The sequence below is a fragment of the Geotrypetes seraphini genome, chromosome 3, assembly GCF_902459505.1.
Source record: "Geotrypetes seraphini chromosome 3, aGeoSer1.1, whole genome shotgun sequence".
NCBI classification, from domain to species: domain Eukaryota; kingdom Metazoa; phylum Chordata; class Amphibia; order Gymnophiona; family Dermophiidae; genus Geotrypetes; species Geotrypetes seraphini.
In genome coordinates this window covers 153722948-153739492 of record NC_047086.1, presented here as the reverse complement: position 1 = coordinate 153739492, position 16545 = coordinate 153722948, and the positions used below count along the sequence as shown (strand labels likewise).

Sequence of the window (16545 nt, the reverse complement as noted above, 5' to 3'; positions counted from 1 at the left end):
AATGAACATTGGATGTGGTCTTTCGTAGCTTATACAGATTTATGAGACTCCTGATGCAGGCCTCTTTGGCCGAAACATGCGCATGTCGAGTCAACATATGGTGTATTAAAGAAATAAAGAATTGAGTGTGAAATTTTGAGTTCATCAGTCTTTTTCTGGACCTTTTCACCACTTTGAGTCTGAGAGATGGGCAGGCTTAGGGCATGCTTAGCGTTTAGATGTCTTGTGGCGATAATCAAACATTTACCAAGACATCGAGGACACCATTTAGACGTCCGAAGCTAGACCTGTTTTAAAACCATCTAAGGCAGTGGTCTCTCAAACTCACGGCTCGGGGGCCACATGCGGCCCGCCAGGTACTATTTTGAGGCCCTCGGTATGTTTATCATAATCAGAAAAGTAAAATAAAACAGTTTCTTAGCTATAAATGACAATATTATTATTAAGACTTAGCCAAAATGAAAGATTTATAAACTATAAAGAGTTTTTACCTCATGCAAAATTGTCATTTCTTTAATAAGACATTAACTATTTTTTCTGTGGCCCTCCAAGTACCGACAAATCCAAAATGTGGCCCTGCAAAAGGTTTGAGTTTGAGACCACTGATCTAAGGGCTAAAAGCTTACCCAAACTAACCAGATGACCACGGGAGGGATTAAGTCCTGACTCCCCCACTCCCCCAAAGCTGTGAAAGAATCAGTACATACCTATGCCTATAACAGCAACACCTGGTATGGGAAATCCTAGTAAAGAAACAAGCAGGTGTCTAGAGTAACCTGGCAGGTGGTATAGTGAACCATAGAGAGGGGGACCCAGGCCCATAACCCACCCTACCAACTACATTTTAGGTAGAAAGTGTGAGCCCATCTAAACCCACCAAAAAACTACTGTACTTCCATATAAGTGACACCTGCAGCCCTAAGGGCTATTGGGATGGTAGGTGGGAATAATAGATTTGGGGGTGTTTTGGAGGGCTCACCATAAAGGGGTTCTGGTGAGATGTATACCTGGCACCATTTATGTGAAGTTCACAGCAGTGCCCTCTAAGGTGCCCCACTGCATTACTGGCATATCTGTGTGGCCAGTGTAGTCTAAATTGCTTGGTTTGGGATGTTTTAAACTAGGACATTTTTCTTTTTGCAAATAGCCAAAAAAGTTGAACGTCCTAAGGGCCAAAACATCTAGATAGGCTATTAAAATATATATATATAAGAATGCTGCAGGAAGGGGGAGGGGAGAGGGGGAACAAAAATAATCCCAGCTCAAAGCTGGCATTACCTTTACAAAAATAACACAGCTTGCAACGTTAAACATTAGCTGTTTTATTGAATTTACATAATAATTAGATGCTGTGCATGTGTCAAAACACATGCTACATGGAAATAATGCATGATTTTTACCATTTCACTTGTTCAGTGCTAAAAACTGGGCTTCATTTCTTTAACACATTTTAGTAACTACCATCTTAAACTGGTGTGACGTATTTAAACATTCACTGGTCTTATAACACACAAAAAGAGAATAATTTTTTGTGACATGGACACCCAGCTAACTCTCCCCGAGCCGGCTGGAGCCCTGTCCGGCCGAGTAATTTGGTGTGTGACTTTAATTATCCGGCCTAAGATTCAGTGCCTTCCATGCACATTGCTGGACCTGGCTTTACTTGAAGAGGTTTCACAAGCACCACACAGTCTTTAAAGATGAAAAATAAAGGTTTCAGCTTTTATTTTCAGGCTTGACTTAAAGCTACTTATTTTTAACAATACAATTTACTAGTCAGGATTACAGTTCATTTCCCCTCCATGAGGGTAGCAATAGCAGAGATCAAAACAAAACTCTCAGCAGAATATTATAGCTCATTCCAAAACAATAATGCAGAACCAATGAATCAAAAATCCTTTTTCTGCTCTCCCCAGCAGGAAAAAAACCCTCAAACTTTAATGCTGGCTTAACCCAGAATGCTAGGTCCTTGCTATTCCAAGCAGCATCGAACCTGGACGCCACTTGCCTGGACTGGGTAGGCTGAATCTTAATTCTTAAAAATAAAAAAAAACAGTCCGCCCAATAATTATGCAGGGTATATTTTGTACACTACAGCCACTTCCCTGTTCTTCCTCAGGCAAAGTAAAAATGGCACAATAGCCTCTTTAACACTTCTGGGCCTCTCTCTTAAACACAGTCTCAAACATTAGAGAGAAAAAACATTTAGAAAGGCAAGCTTCTCTTAATGTCCCCAAACGCATGAAGCTTCTGGCTTTGCTTTACACAGTTCAGCTGAGCACTTTTCAAATGGCTACACTCATGTGCCTAGGGCTCAGGTTTCAGCACAGAGAAAAAAAAGCATAATCAGAAAACAAAATAGCAAACATTTCCCCTGTTAGCTTTCCACCCCTGACCTGCTTTCAGAGCTGTGCTGCAGTCCATGGCCTTGGGTGATAGCTATGTTATAGGAGTCTTTTCCCAGTCATCTGGCTTGCCTCCAACATAGGCAACTCCCCAGCAGGAAAATCTTCATCACAACTGTTACTAGTGTCCATCAGCTCCCATGTCTCCTCCTCCTGGACTCCTCTGACCTCCTTTAGCTCATCTCAACTGAAGGATAAGGGCCCAGACATTTCCTGCCCCTCCCCCATGATTAGCTTAGGTGAGCACACCCGATATTTCCTTGCTTGAAGCCAAAGCAGTTCTATGTCTCTTCATAAAGAGGTGGAATGGGAAAAAGGTGCAGCCTAAGTTTGTTTACTTCTAGACTGCACTGGTCTAGCTTTGGGAACTGACACAGGGATAGAACTACAAGGCTGCAGATCAATGTCAGGGGAGCACAGCACAGTGTCCCTATTACTTAATATAATATAAATAGATGTTAATTTGGGGAATGTACTACCTACTTCTAGCTTTGCTCTGTGTAATATTTAAGGACAAATCCTTAAAGCATTTAAGAAAGAAATAGAATTTTATTTTTACAGAGCAAATTTATAAGATTAGGAAGGCAATACAGTAAATTTAGTTACAATTTTGGGATCTTTAAACAAGGGAAATGTGCCACATGATAAAATATTGTTAGAGAAGCAGAATGATTAATTTAAGCTGGATTAAATGTAACTCACTATGATAAAGACCCAGGAGCTCTGTTTGCAGAATGTCCAATAGCGATCCAAAGAGAAATCTCCTCTTTTTATGGACCATAGGGGCTTGAAGTCAGGTCCAATCACTAACTCAGGAATATTATCCAATCACAAGTCATGAATTCAATAAAATTTGTTTCTGTTCTGGCTGGATGATGTCATCTGATTTGGCTCCCTAGCTGGGCAGCCTTGATTGTATTTTAATAGTATTGCTGTCTGGGAATGTCCAGATGGATGGTTATCCTTTCAGTCTCATCCCAGGTTTGAATGTCTTAGACCCTATGTCTTCTATTACAGTCTTTGTTTGCTGTCCATGGCTTGGAGGATAGGGTCCTGTCTGACACTGCTACATCTCCTATTATTGCAGAGTAAAGTTCTGTTTAACACTGATACCAAACCTAGCTGTCTTTTGTATTCACTGAAAGGGGTGCTTAACTTCTTGATTTCAGGCTTGCAATAGTATGAAGACAGATTGCTAGGGCCTTTCAGAGGTCAGCTTGAGAAATAATTTATATAATTCTTGTCTATAATTTTAAAATAAATCAAATCATGCTACAGTTTTATTTAATAAAGGCTTTTATTTCTATAAACCATGAAATGGAAAAAGTTATTCTGAAATGAAAATATAAAAATAAAATTACATGATGATTGTGTGGCTGAGAAATATTGCTAAATATTTTTTTTTTCTAGAAAAGACCATTTATATTTTGAAGCAACTGGGCAGATAGATCATTGTTGTTTCCAAGTAAATGGATATTTATGAGCGGGATGCAAATTATTCATAGACTACATTATTTAGGGCTTTTTTTTTTTTTACAAAGCCACGGTAATGATTCCCCCATTGCAAATGCACTGAAACCCATTCAATTCCTACCACAGGTTTATAAAACGAGCCCTTAAACTTGCAGGTTCTAGTGGCATGGCAGATGATAGATGAGAAGAGAGCAGAGTGATCAGGGGTTATGACATTGAAAACTGATCTAGAAGTGGAATCATGGACAAAGAAGTACACTTCTCCCTCAATATTCACGGGGAATAGGAGCAGAGCCAGACCACGAATAGGGAAAAATCACGAATATCTTCTCATCTGGCTCTAACCCACCTCCGCCTCTCTCCCACCTTCCCCCCGGCATCCTGGCCTTATCTGGTAGTCTAGCAGGCTTTTGGGGCAGGAGCGATCTTCCTACACTCCTGCCCCGTACAGATCACCAATAGGAAATGACTGCCGTGAGTTCCCGTAGTCTCTCGAGACTACGACGGGAGCTCACAGCAGCCATTTCCTATTGGCGATCTACACGGGGCAGAAGCATAGGAAGATCGCTTCTGCCCCGAAAGCCCGTTAGACCACCAGATAAGGCCAGGATGCCTGGGGGGAGGGGTGAGAGAGAAGGCTGGAGAGAGGCAGCAATGTGCTATACTATGGGGGGTTCCCCCCTCCCCCAAAAAATTGTATGTGAAATCGCCAGTGTCGAAACTGCGAATGGGGAGGGGGAAATGTAGAAAATTGGCACATCACAGTCACTATCCTTTGAATTAATAATGGAACTCAATATTGATGATTCAATGAGAGGTGTCTGATTGCTCATCTCTGTAAATGAGAAATCACTGGATAAATATAATTTTCCAACTGATTTCTAATGCCTAAAATGATTTCTGATGCCTAAAAAAGGTCCCAAGTATACAGTTTGGGCCATTTTAAAGATGGAACCAAGCCAAACATTCCTCTAACTGGCTCAGTACAATCCAGTATAGTGAAGGCTCAAGGAAGGACAAAGCAATGGAAGTACTGCAAATTATCCACATAGAGGCAATTTTCAGCCACCAAGGGTGCTTATGTTAAGATGGGTCATTTTACCAAAAGTCATGCACAGGAGCCTATTTTATCCAATGAGACCTTGTGCTAAAATAGCACAACTTGTGGTAAAAAAACTCATCTTAACAGTAACACATTGATGAATCCCCCCCCCCCCCAGGCTCCTTTTTCAAAGCCGCTATAGAGGCTTCTACTAGAGAATGACACGGGGGAAAAAAATCTGTCTCCATCACCAGACCACCGCCCCATCCCCATCATCCCACCATCCCCGCAGCATCCACCCTTCCCTCTCACCACCTCACTGCCCTTCAGCGGCCCGAGAATCTCCCTCCCTCCCCCTTACCTTTGTGGCGCGTTAGTAAAAAAACTTACTGAAGCCAGCAGACTGCCTGCCTGTGCCTGCAGTCACATGTGTATGGGCAGAAACTTCTCCTCTGACGCAACCGGAAGTTGTGTCAGAGGAGAAGCATCCACCCACACACGCGCAATTGCAGGCAGACAGGCTTCGCCAGCTTCAGTAAGTTTCTTTACTAAATCACCGCAAAGGTAAGGGGAGGGAGGGAGATAGATTTGGCCGTAGGTAGGTAGGGAAGGAGGGAGGGAGGTGATCGCGCGCCTTCCCTCCCTTAACTGTGGAGACAAGGCCATTCACTACTCCACGGGATGGTGGATGGCCTTGTCCCCGTGCCCGCAGTGAGCACTTTTTCGCCCCCACCATTTTGGCGGGCTACCTGCGGCTAGCCACGGCTAACTGCCACCGTGACATTCTCTAGTTTCTGCCACAAGTCGGCAATGTAAAAGCTCAGATACTCATAGGAATTTATAAGCATTGGAGCATTTACCTCGCCGGCCCGCAGTAGAAACCTCTACCGTTGCTTTGTAAAAGCCAGTGTGAATGAATAAAATCTAAGGTTAATATCTGTTTTACACACCAGCCATGGACTTTAAATATATTGCATATATTCAGCACCACTATCCAAATGGCAGGCAGTGATAAATATATGCGGACAGTGGTGACCACCCCTGGTTCTCAAAGAGAAGAGATATTGAGCCAATATACATAGAAATGTTATATAGAAACATGATGGCAGATAAAGGCCAAATGGCGCATCTAGTCTGCCCATCCGCAGTAACCATTATCTCTTTCTCTCTCCGAGAGATCCCACTTGCCTATCCCAGGCCTTTTTGAATTCAGACACAGTCTCTGTCTCCACCACCTCTTCTGAGAGACTGTTCCATTCATCTACCACCCTTTCTGTAAAAAAAGTATTTCCTTAGATTACTCCAGAGCCTCTTAACTTCATCCTATGCCCTCTCATTGCAGAGTTTCCTTTCAAATGAAAGACTTGACTCACGTGCATTTACATTATGTAGGTATTTAAATGTCTCTCTAGAATACTACTAATATTAACAGTATATAAATAAAATAAATCAAAAAATGTTATTAGCCATGTGGTGAGAATGCTCACTGAAAAACCATTTCATTCAAGTGGAGAAAAGCCTCAACTTTATTTCATATGCAGACGGCAACCCATTGAGTTTTTTAGCCATTCTTATTATGTATCATGGGCAAAAAAAACCTCCACTATTACTCAAAAATGTAATCTTTTAAACCGGTACCATGTCCCACCACTGTGCACAGGGAAAAGGAAAAAGAACCTGAGGAAAAGTTTCACTTATCTTCACAGATGTCATCAAAACCAGGATCGCGATCAGACGCGTTGATCTTCCTGCTATAGCACACTCGGCACTGAAGTGAAGACACACTAAGGCCTGGATTCTATAAACTCTTTAAACCAAATGCTAACAGTGTTGGTAGTGGATTAGAAACACTATTGGACCTTACCTCTCTAATGCAGGTAGAAAATCAAGAATAAATAAGTCCCAGAATCATCTGAATTTTCTGTTTTTAACCTAATCCTGTGAATATAGTTCAACTTCTTTTCTTTCATTAAAAAAAAAAATAAGATTATTTTTCTTTCGAATTCTATGAATTTATTTTCTACGAGTATAAATGAATACGTGAGCCAACAAATCTGGCACTAAAAAAAAAAAAAAAGCGAGAACTTCATGTTCCACATCTGCCTGCTGCATTAAGCATGATTACAATTCACAGCAGGAGCATTAATAAAATAAGAAGACCTCCAACTGCAAAATGATATTAAAACACTACAATGTAGTCTCAAAAGCCAGATAAACTAGTCTTTCTTCCTTTCTACAGATACGCAAGAGGTTTAAGAGTATTAGCTAGTTTTTACTCTGATGTGCTGGTAAAAATCACACCTCAATATTAATGTTTTTGCAAGTAAAATGATATTTTTTTTATTTACAGTTGGCTTTACTTCATGAACATATTTGAATATACATGGATCATTAGTGGAGGGTTACTAAAGGCAAAATAGAACTGGATTTCTTTTTTCTTCAATATCTGTTCTCTTGTCAGCTCATTTAAATAAGAGTAGCAACAACGTTGATAGAGTTAAAGTAGTGGCCTGGAGATGCAATGGCAAATGGATCCCTTAGAAAATGATCTATTTTTCACCATCGGCCATCTTAACCATCATCCTTTTCTTACCTTAAAGCAGTGGTTCTTAACCTGGGTTCGACCGAACCCCAGGGGTTCGGTGAGTCAGTCTCGCGGGTTCGGCGGAGGTCAAAACATACCTCCGACTCATATAACGCTTCGGTCACGTTCAATCATCTATCAGTTATTCAGTGATTTTGATCAAGACTGATCGTGTACTCGGTTTCTTGATCTATCAATCTGTAACTAACACCTTATATACATCAATCAATTCCTGATCAAAATTTGTGATTTAACTGATAGATGATTGAACGTGACCGAAGCGCTTATGATTCGTGATGATACGCCCCGCTTGTCCATAATTGGCTGCAGGTGATCACGCAACATCGCTTGGCCTATCTGTGCTGCAGGGGATTTGATGCGCACAGTAGTCGAATTGTAACTGTTGTGATGGTACGTCGTGTGATACCTACCTTAATATTTAATCCCTTACTAACTATGTCGAGCAAAATACGAAAGTGGTCGGACAAATATGTACAATATGGATTCATATGTATAACGGAACGTGATGGGAGTCAGCGTCCTAATTGCATGATTTGCAATGCCAAGTTGAGTAATTCTAGTCTAGCTCCGGCAAAACTAAGGGAACACTTCCTTAAGCTGCATGGAGATGGAAAATACAAGAACACAACGCTCGCTGAATTCAAGGTGAAGAGAGCAAGATTTGATGAAAAGGCTACTTTGCCTGTTCTCGGCTTTGTACCCATCAACAAACCAATCCTCACAGCATCGTACGAAGTTGCTTACCTGATCGCAAAGCAGGGCAAACCACACACCATTGGTGAAACACTCATAAAACCAGCTGTGTTGAAACCAGCGAATATCATGCTGGGAGAAGCGGCTGAAGTTCAGTTATCTGAAATTCCTCTTTCAAATGACATCATCAGCAACAGAATAGAGGACATGAGCAAAGACATCTTGGCTCAAGTAGTTGCAGATCTGATTTCAAGCCCGGCAAAATTCAGCCTTCAACTCGACAAGACCACAGACGTTTCCAATCTAAGCCAGCTTGCAGTATTCGTGCGCTATGTGAAAGACGACGTGATAAAGGAAGATTTTTTATTTTGTAAGCATCTTACAACAACAACTAAGGCAACTGATGTGAAGAAACTTATGGATGACTTCTTCAAAGACAACAATCTTTCGTGGGATATGGTTTCTGCAGTTTGTTCGGACGGAGCTCCAGCCATGCTCGGAAGAAAGTCCGGTTTTGGTGCGCTAGTGAATGCCGATGCACCACACATCATTGTTACGCATTGCATTCTGCACAGGCATGCGTTGGCAACAAAAACCTTGCCTCCAAAACTGGCAGAAGTTTTAAAAATTGTTGTGGAATGCGTGAACTCTGTGCGAAATAATGCTCTGAAGCACCGCATCTTCAAGGAGCTGTGTAAAGAAATGGGATCTGAATTCGAGGTACTTCTGTACCATTCTAACATTCAGTGGTTATCCTGGGGACAGGTGCTGAATCGTGTTTTTGCCATGCGTGTGGAATTAGCTCTGTTTTTGCAAGAGCAGCAACATTGTCATGCAGATTGCTTAAAAAATTCTGAGTTCATTCTCATTTTAGCGTACATGGCTGATATCTTTGCAGCTCTCAATCATCTCAATAAGCAGATGCAGGGTGGTGGAGTCAACATCATCGAAGCGGAAGAAAACCTGAAAGCTTTTCAAAAAAAGCTACCATTATGGAAATGACAAACAGAAAACGATAACTTCGCAAATTTTCCCCTGCTAGACAACTGTGTAAGTAAGATCGAAGATGTATCTGGAATCGGAGACATTTCTGTACCCGTGGAACTGAAGCAAACTATTGCCACGCACTTAGATGAGCTTGCAAAGTCTCTTGATGGATACTTCCCTACAAGAGAGTCATATCCAGCATGGGTGAGACAGCTGTTCACGTTTAGTGTTGAGACAACAGATGTCAATGATGAATACCTCGATGAAATCATTGAAATTCAGCAGAGCCAGGTTCAACAGCAACTCTTCAGAACAACAACGCTCTCAACGTTTTGGTGTCATCAATTGGCAACGTACCCTGTTATTGCTAAGAAAGCTCTGGAAATTTTCATACCGTTTGTTACAACATATCTTTGCGAGCAATCCTTTTCGAGGATGCTGGACATAAAAACGAAGAAAAGGAACAGACTTTGTTGCGAAAATGACATGAGAGTGGCACTTGCCAAGGTTAAGCTGTGCATTTCTGAACTGGTCTCTGAGAGGCAACAGCAGAAGTCACACTGATTTGCAGTAAATTTCATTATTATGTTATTATTATTCGAAATATAGGAGAACTTTTTTGTTTTCAAAATTGATATTATTTTTTCCCTCACTGTATACCTATGTTTTGAATTTGTAAAAATCATATTTTATTTTTCCAATAAAGAAGGGTTCGGTGAACACGCATATGAAACTGGTGGGGTTCAGTACCTCCAACAAGGTTAAGAACCACTCCCTTAAAGTATAATTTATTTTCAATGAGATGTAGTATTAATGTGATCAACAGAAAGTCAGTGAGTCCCAATTCTGACAACCTGAATCCTAGCCCCTCCAACCTCTGATTTGCCTTATTACATTTGTGGGTCTGTGGTTCCAATTTTTTAAAGAAATAAGTTGACAAATCCATAAAATGCAGTGAAGGCAAAAACTAGATTGAATCAGTGAGTGAGATCTGCAAACTCCATCTCAGATAGAGTAAAGGGACAGAGAATTGCAAAAGACTCGAAACACAGCCAGGGAACGAGGAAGAGTTGTTGATAGGAGAGTTTTACTAGACATGAATCAGAACATTTTCAGAATGGGTGGGAAACGTTTCCCATCCATTTTCAGAATGGGATGGGAAACGGAAAGATCCTGAACACACTTCAAGGGGCACTACTTATAAATGATGATAGACCTATGAGGAAGAACTTAGTGCCAGATTCTCTAAATGGTGCCGTTGTCAGCGACCGCCTTAAAAGAGGCCGCCAATTGCATGTCGATCACGCGACAGTGCTGTTTAGAGAATCATGCCTCTGGCAAAGATAGATGCCGGAAAAATAGGCTAGGATTTTCAAGGCCTACATTTCTGGTGCCTACCTTTGACATGAATCACGTCTCTAGAGATGCCTACCAGCACCTAATGCCACTTTCAGTATTAGCCATGCCTAGGCCCCATGCTGGCACAATTTGTTTAGGTGCAAGTAGGTGCCTTTAAATTTTATTTAAGTAGCATTTTAAATGGTGTTTCCCTCTTAGGTGCCAGTAGGGCACCTACCAGTGCCTAAGGCGCCATTTATAGAATTTCCCCCTTGGTACTTACAACTGGAGATAGTATCTTATTTGTCCAGGTAGGAGCCTAGCTGAGCACCAGACAGTATGGTTTGATATGATGTATTTCATAAGAACATAAGAATAGCCTTAGTGGGTCAGACCAAAGGTCCATCAAGCCCAGTAGCCCATTCGCACAGTGGCCAATCCAGGTCCCTAACACCTGGCCAAAACCCAGAGAGTAGCAACATTCCATGCACGGAATCTTTCAGTCTTTAAGTAGAGGTAGAGGTCCAAATCCCACTTTTGGCACATTGCTCTTTCTTCTTTCCTCCATGGTGTATTGCTCTAGGGGTATGATTTTATCTTAGAGTGCAAGAGATTCTGAATTGAAATCTCAGATGATCCCTCTGCTGCTTGCAAACAGAAGATTAAGCATTATTTGACGAAGAATTGTAAACGAAATTCAGAATATCACTATAGCTCTATATAGGATGATGATGCAACTGCACCAAGATTTTCTTGTGTGGTTCTTCTAGCCCCATTTCAGAGAAGAGCAATAAAATTATGAAGGAAATAAAACAAGTTTCTTATAAAAATAGGCTAAGCAGATTACGGCAATTCAGTTTAAAAACAGACAAAAGAGAGGGTATATGATGCAAGGAGAAATTTGTTCCTGTTAATTTCCTTTCCTTGAATTTTGTTAGATCGGTCCAGAACGATGGGGGTTATGTCCCCTAATAGCAGATGGAGTCAGAAATTTGAAGATTCTGATTAAACCCATCAGTATTACAGGTGATGCAACCAGGAACATTCCAGTATGCTAATGCCACAGCCACTCGAGAGGCAAAAACAATTAACAGAAAAAAAAACAAAAGAACCAAACTGAAGCCATAATAGGGGCCCTATAGAGCTATCTTTGCATAATTAATTATATACAGATAGGTGGCAGATCTGGGACCCAAGATATTCTCTTAGGCTCACACGAGTGGTATTATGATTTGTGTAGTTGTTCGGGTCTTGCCACTTCTTCCAGATATCCAGTTATGTAAAGGGTTCCCATAATCATCTATAAACCTTACCTTAACATTAGATAGCAAATGAATGTTTTAGTGTAGTGGGGGAGGGGTCCCCCACCCCCTCAAAAAAGAGGCTTAATTTGTAACCCTCAAAAAGACCAGATAGTATCCATTTGATGGTCACCTCCCATTCAGTGTGTGCATTTGACGTGTGTGCAATTGTCAGGGCGCATTTGTCAAGGAACAATTGTTGGGCACACATTTGACGGGTCACCGTATAGAAATATGAACTCTTTTGAAACTCTGCACACTGTTTTGGAAGAGCATGTTTCCAAGTTTATTAAATATTTGATTAATCGCTTATTAACATTCTAAGCGATGTACAAAGTATAAAATATTAAATTACAATAGTTGAAGGGAAACAAACAATGTAAATACGACAGACAAGACAAATTAATGATACAGAGGGAAGGAAGTAGGTAAAGAAATACAATTTTAAAAAATAGTAAAGGAAACATAAGGGCAAAACAATGTTTTTTTTTAAACCCTGAAATTTCAATTTTTTTTCCTGGTTTTGCAGAGAAAAACCCAACATGAAATGACATTGGAAATGTCACTGATTTATCCCATATCGTTTCAGATGAATACATATCCCTTCTAAATATCTTATACTTTTTGATTTATAAAATTGTTTATGTGCAGACTTGTAATTCTATTTGGAGTACTGATGACATGAATCCAGAGACATTCAGCCCCATTTCAGACAGTTCATAGAAGTAGGAATTGAGACCCACAGGTGAGTACATCTTTAAGTTTCGCCAATGTTTTAGAAGAGAATCTGCCAATGTCGAGCTTGCTCTAAAACACAGGAGAAATTGGTGTTTACTGTATGTGCCAAGTGTGTGCAGCTAAGCATTCATTTTAGAAAAATGTGTATTTAATATTGATGGATTCAAAGCCAGCACCTAAATGACTATGTGCTGGCATACTACATATCTTTGTGACCTTGGAAACATAACTGGTTATTACCCCAACACTATCATAGTGACCAGTTTCTTTTGATGGTTTGGCATTTGAGAGGAAAACCCCTTAATAGCAGCTGTTTCCCAAATCCTAAGTGCATATGTAATGTCTCTTTAAATCAGGGGTGTCCAACCTGCGGCCCGTGAAGTATTTTGTGCAGCCCCTGTCGAAGGCGATGCAGTGTTTTCCTCTGCTGCCCCCGGGTGTTTACCGTCTTGCCGGCTCCCTCCTCTGTCTTGCTGCAGCGTTTGCGCATTTGTGCGGCCCCAGTAACATTTTTGTCAGCCAATGCGGCCCAGGGAAGCCAAAAGGTTGGACACTCCTGCTTTAAATGATTGTGCATGTTGCTTGGAAACTGCCTAGGTTTTTAGGCGGGGCATACATTTTTAAATAAATAAATGTGTTTAGTAACAGGTATAACTCCTGATGTCGATTTTTTAGGACATAGGCGTTTAGGCCTTGATTCTATATACGGCGAATAACTCGTAGGCACTGTTGAGCACAGTTGTCAATCATCCACTAGGCACCGTTTATAGAATCACTTAGTGACGCCTGAGCATTCATAGGTGCTGGTAGGTGTTGAAACCTTAGGCGCATTCCCATTTATGCCAGGGTTTTCTTGGCCTAAAAACCAAATCCCCCTTGAATCCACCTCTAATCATGCCTGTTTTCTGGTAGGTGTCTCGGGGTAGATGCCTACCGAGTTAAGTGCCTACCAGCTAATTATTTTTTATTTTTATTACATTTTAATAACACTTTTCAATTAACAGCACCAATTAAGCTAAATTGAATCATTATGTCAGTCGCCATTTATAGAATCTGGGCCTTAATCCCCTGCTGGAAAAAAAAATCTCTGAACTTGACACTCCCTTGTCCCACCCAAGAAATGCCCAGACTACACCCTTTTGACATTTGCATGCTCTTAGGTTTGAAACATGCATATCCCGGCTTAGTAAACTGGAGACTTAGAAGTTTTTGAAAGATAAGCATTTAAATGCCAGTTTATGCACATTTCTAACATGAAGAGGGCCTGTAAAAAGGACCATTGTCTATTGTACACTTCTAACAATTAATATCGTAATTTACCTAAGATTTGACCCAACTGTTCTGTCTTCTATGAAGTTGAAAGCTGAAATTTTAACCTTCTGCAAGAAATGTCAACTAATTTCTTGAAATTTATGGTAGATTTTACAATTCTATTGATAAACGTTTTTGAGCAGTTGAAAAACGAAATGTAAATAGATTGGTTTGTCCTGATCAGAGTCAACATCTTGTCTTGAGAAGGTATTCAGATTGAATTGTAATTAGAACATACCTGGACATCCCTAAGGAAAACACTGTGACATCTTCTCTCTTGATGTTTATTATGCCATGAGAGTTATTTGTGCATTCCAAGGTTACAGTGTCTCAGTCATCCCACACTTATTGCAATGCACTTGTAATGGGCCTTATTATACATATGGAAGAAAAACAACAGAAAACAACTTGGCATGATAAAAGAATATCTACATCCAAACTATACATCTTCAGCATTATACCTCTTATAAATATTTGTATAGTATAATAATAATAAATTTATTCTTGTATACCGCCCATCCACAAAGTTCCAGGCGGTTAACAACAAAGAAGAACTGTACAATCATGTTTGTTTAGATTCATCAGAGTTCTTTGTCCACTCCCAGGAAGCATATAAAAAAAAAGCCATAGGCTACAGTGCATTGAAAGATTTCTTCTTGTTAGTCTATTTTGCACACAAGTCATACTTGATTGATTTTCATAAAGACTGGGAGCTGCATCAGTTTTAGGATTCAATAGGGCAATGTTTGTCAAAAATAGTAACATAATAGATGATGGCAGGTAAAAACCCAAATGATCCATCCAGTCTGCTCAACCTGATTCAATTTTTTTTTTTTAATTTCTTCTTAGCTATTTCTGGGCAAGAATCCAAAGCTATGCCCAGTACTATGCTGCTTAAGATAATTGTCTCTGCATATTCATAAGAACTTAAGAATTACCATACTGGGACAGACTGAAGGTCCATCAAGCCTAATATCATGTTTCCAACAGTGGCAAACTCAGGTCCCAAGTACCTAACTAGATCCCATGCCAAGGATCAGCTCAAAGTCTTGCTTGTGTCTAGTAAGCTCAGAGTGATACCTCCTGCCTCATGCTCTGCCCATTTAAGAGAGTGGTACTTGTCAGAGTGTTCCTGGTATTGCTTTTCAGAGAGGTCATCCTAATGGCAGAGGAGCTCAGCAGGTAACTGGTAGACCTCTCTCTGTGTCGCTTCTTTCGGCAACAGAGTTGGCTGTTGAAGTGTCTCCTGAAGCTCTCACTTAGGAAGTACAGTGCAAATGGGTTGACACAGGAGTTGCAGAAGCTCAGTACGCGGGCCACCAAAGTGATGATCATGTGGGCAAGGGAGGGGTCGATCTCGTTGTAGTTAAACGAGCGGTACATATAAAGCACATGGTTAGGGAACCAGCAAAGAGCAAAAAAGCCAACAAAGACTAGAACGATTTTTGCCAGGCGCTTTCGTGTTTCCATCTGCAATGGCAAAAAATAAATAAGAATTTTTTGTGAACTTATCAGGTTAATATAAAAAACACAATAATGCAACGGGCTTTTTTTTTCTTGTTTCTTTACAGTATGCAATTAAGACAGAGCTTTCTTTGTATTTTTGTCATCTGCAACTAATGGAGTTATAAAATGATTACAAGCACTCTATTGATTTGAGTCAGTTTGGTCATGGATTGTAGTCAAACCAAAGATACCCAGATGTGGAGAGGAAAAAATGACATAAGTCGTGGTAAAAGCCTCTTACAGTGGCTTAAACAGCCCTAACACTGCAGTTCAAAAATAGCGCAGATATATTTAAATTGCCGCATGTTACTAACTAATGAGATGCAAAATATGCAAATGCATGTTTTGCATCTTTTTACTATGCAATCACCTACGTGGCTTATGGTGATATACTGCAAGTCATGTTAGGGCCCAAAATTGACAGTAAAATAACCCCAACTCTTTTCTGTAGTTATTTTACCGTCTATGAGCATAAGGCCATGCAAAGTCATGGCTCAATGCTCCTGGGCTGCAGGGATGAATTCTCCCCCACAGACCTAACCCTTCCATGTACTAACCTTCTCCACCATCCGGCACTAAAACTCCTCCCCCCATGTAGGGATCCCTGGACCCCCCCCCCCCAACCTCCTAGTGTCAACCTCAAAATCCCATGGTGGTCTGGAGGAGTCCGCCGGTGGGGTTCGGAGGGTCTGGTGGAGTTCAGGGGGGCCAGTGGAGTCCAGAGGTTCAGCTGGGAGTGATGCCCAATTCCTCGTGGTCACTCCAGCACTGCAGTCAAAACAGCGCTCCTAGCAGTAGTCTCATCACCAGAGGATCTCTCTGGGCCACCATGGAATTTTGAGGTAACCACTAGGGGGCCCTACATGAGGGGAATTGGGTCTACAGAGGAATTCTTTCCTGTAGCCTGAGATCATCGGGCCGCAGTTTGGCACAACACAAATGCTCCTGGGCCACTTGAATAACGCCGCTTGTGAGAATGTTCAGGTTGCTGAATCCCACAGGGCATCAAGGTGCGGTAAAGGTGAACCTTTACCAAACCTTAATGAATCCCATTTCCCCTAAGTTTCACTAATGAATTACACAATGTAGCACAATTTTTGTTCCTGAACAGTAAATGTAATTTCCTAATTGCTCATGTCTAAAAAT

At 40.9% G+C, this 16545-nt stretch overlaps 1 protein-coding gene across 1 annotated transcript in view; it reads right to left on the bottom strand.

Annotated features, from left to right (window-relative positions):
- Positions 1-14163: 14163 nt before the first annotated feature.
- NMBR (neuromedin B receptor) overlaps positions 14164-16545 on the bottom strand; it is a 44816-nt gene continuing 42434 nt past the window's right edge. The window contains exon 3 of the mRNA XM_033937831.1: positions 14164-15363. Within this exon, the coding sequence (XP_033793722.1) occupies positions 14962-15363 (402 nt within the window). The 3' untranslated portion in view covers positions 14164-14961. The remainder of the gene's footprint in view (positions 15364-16545) is intronic.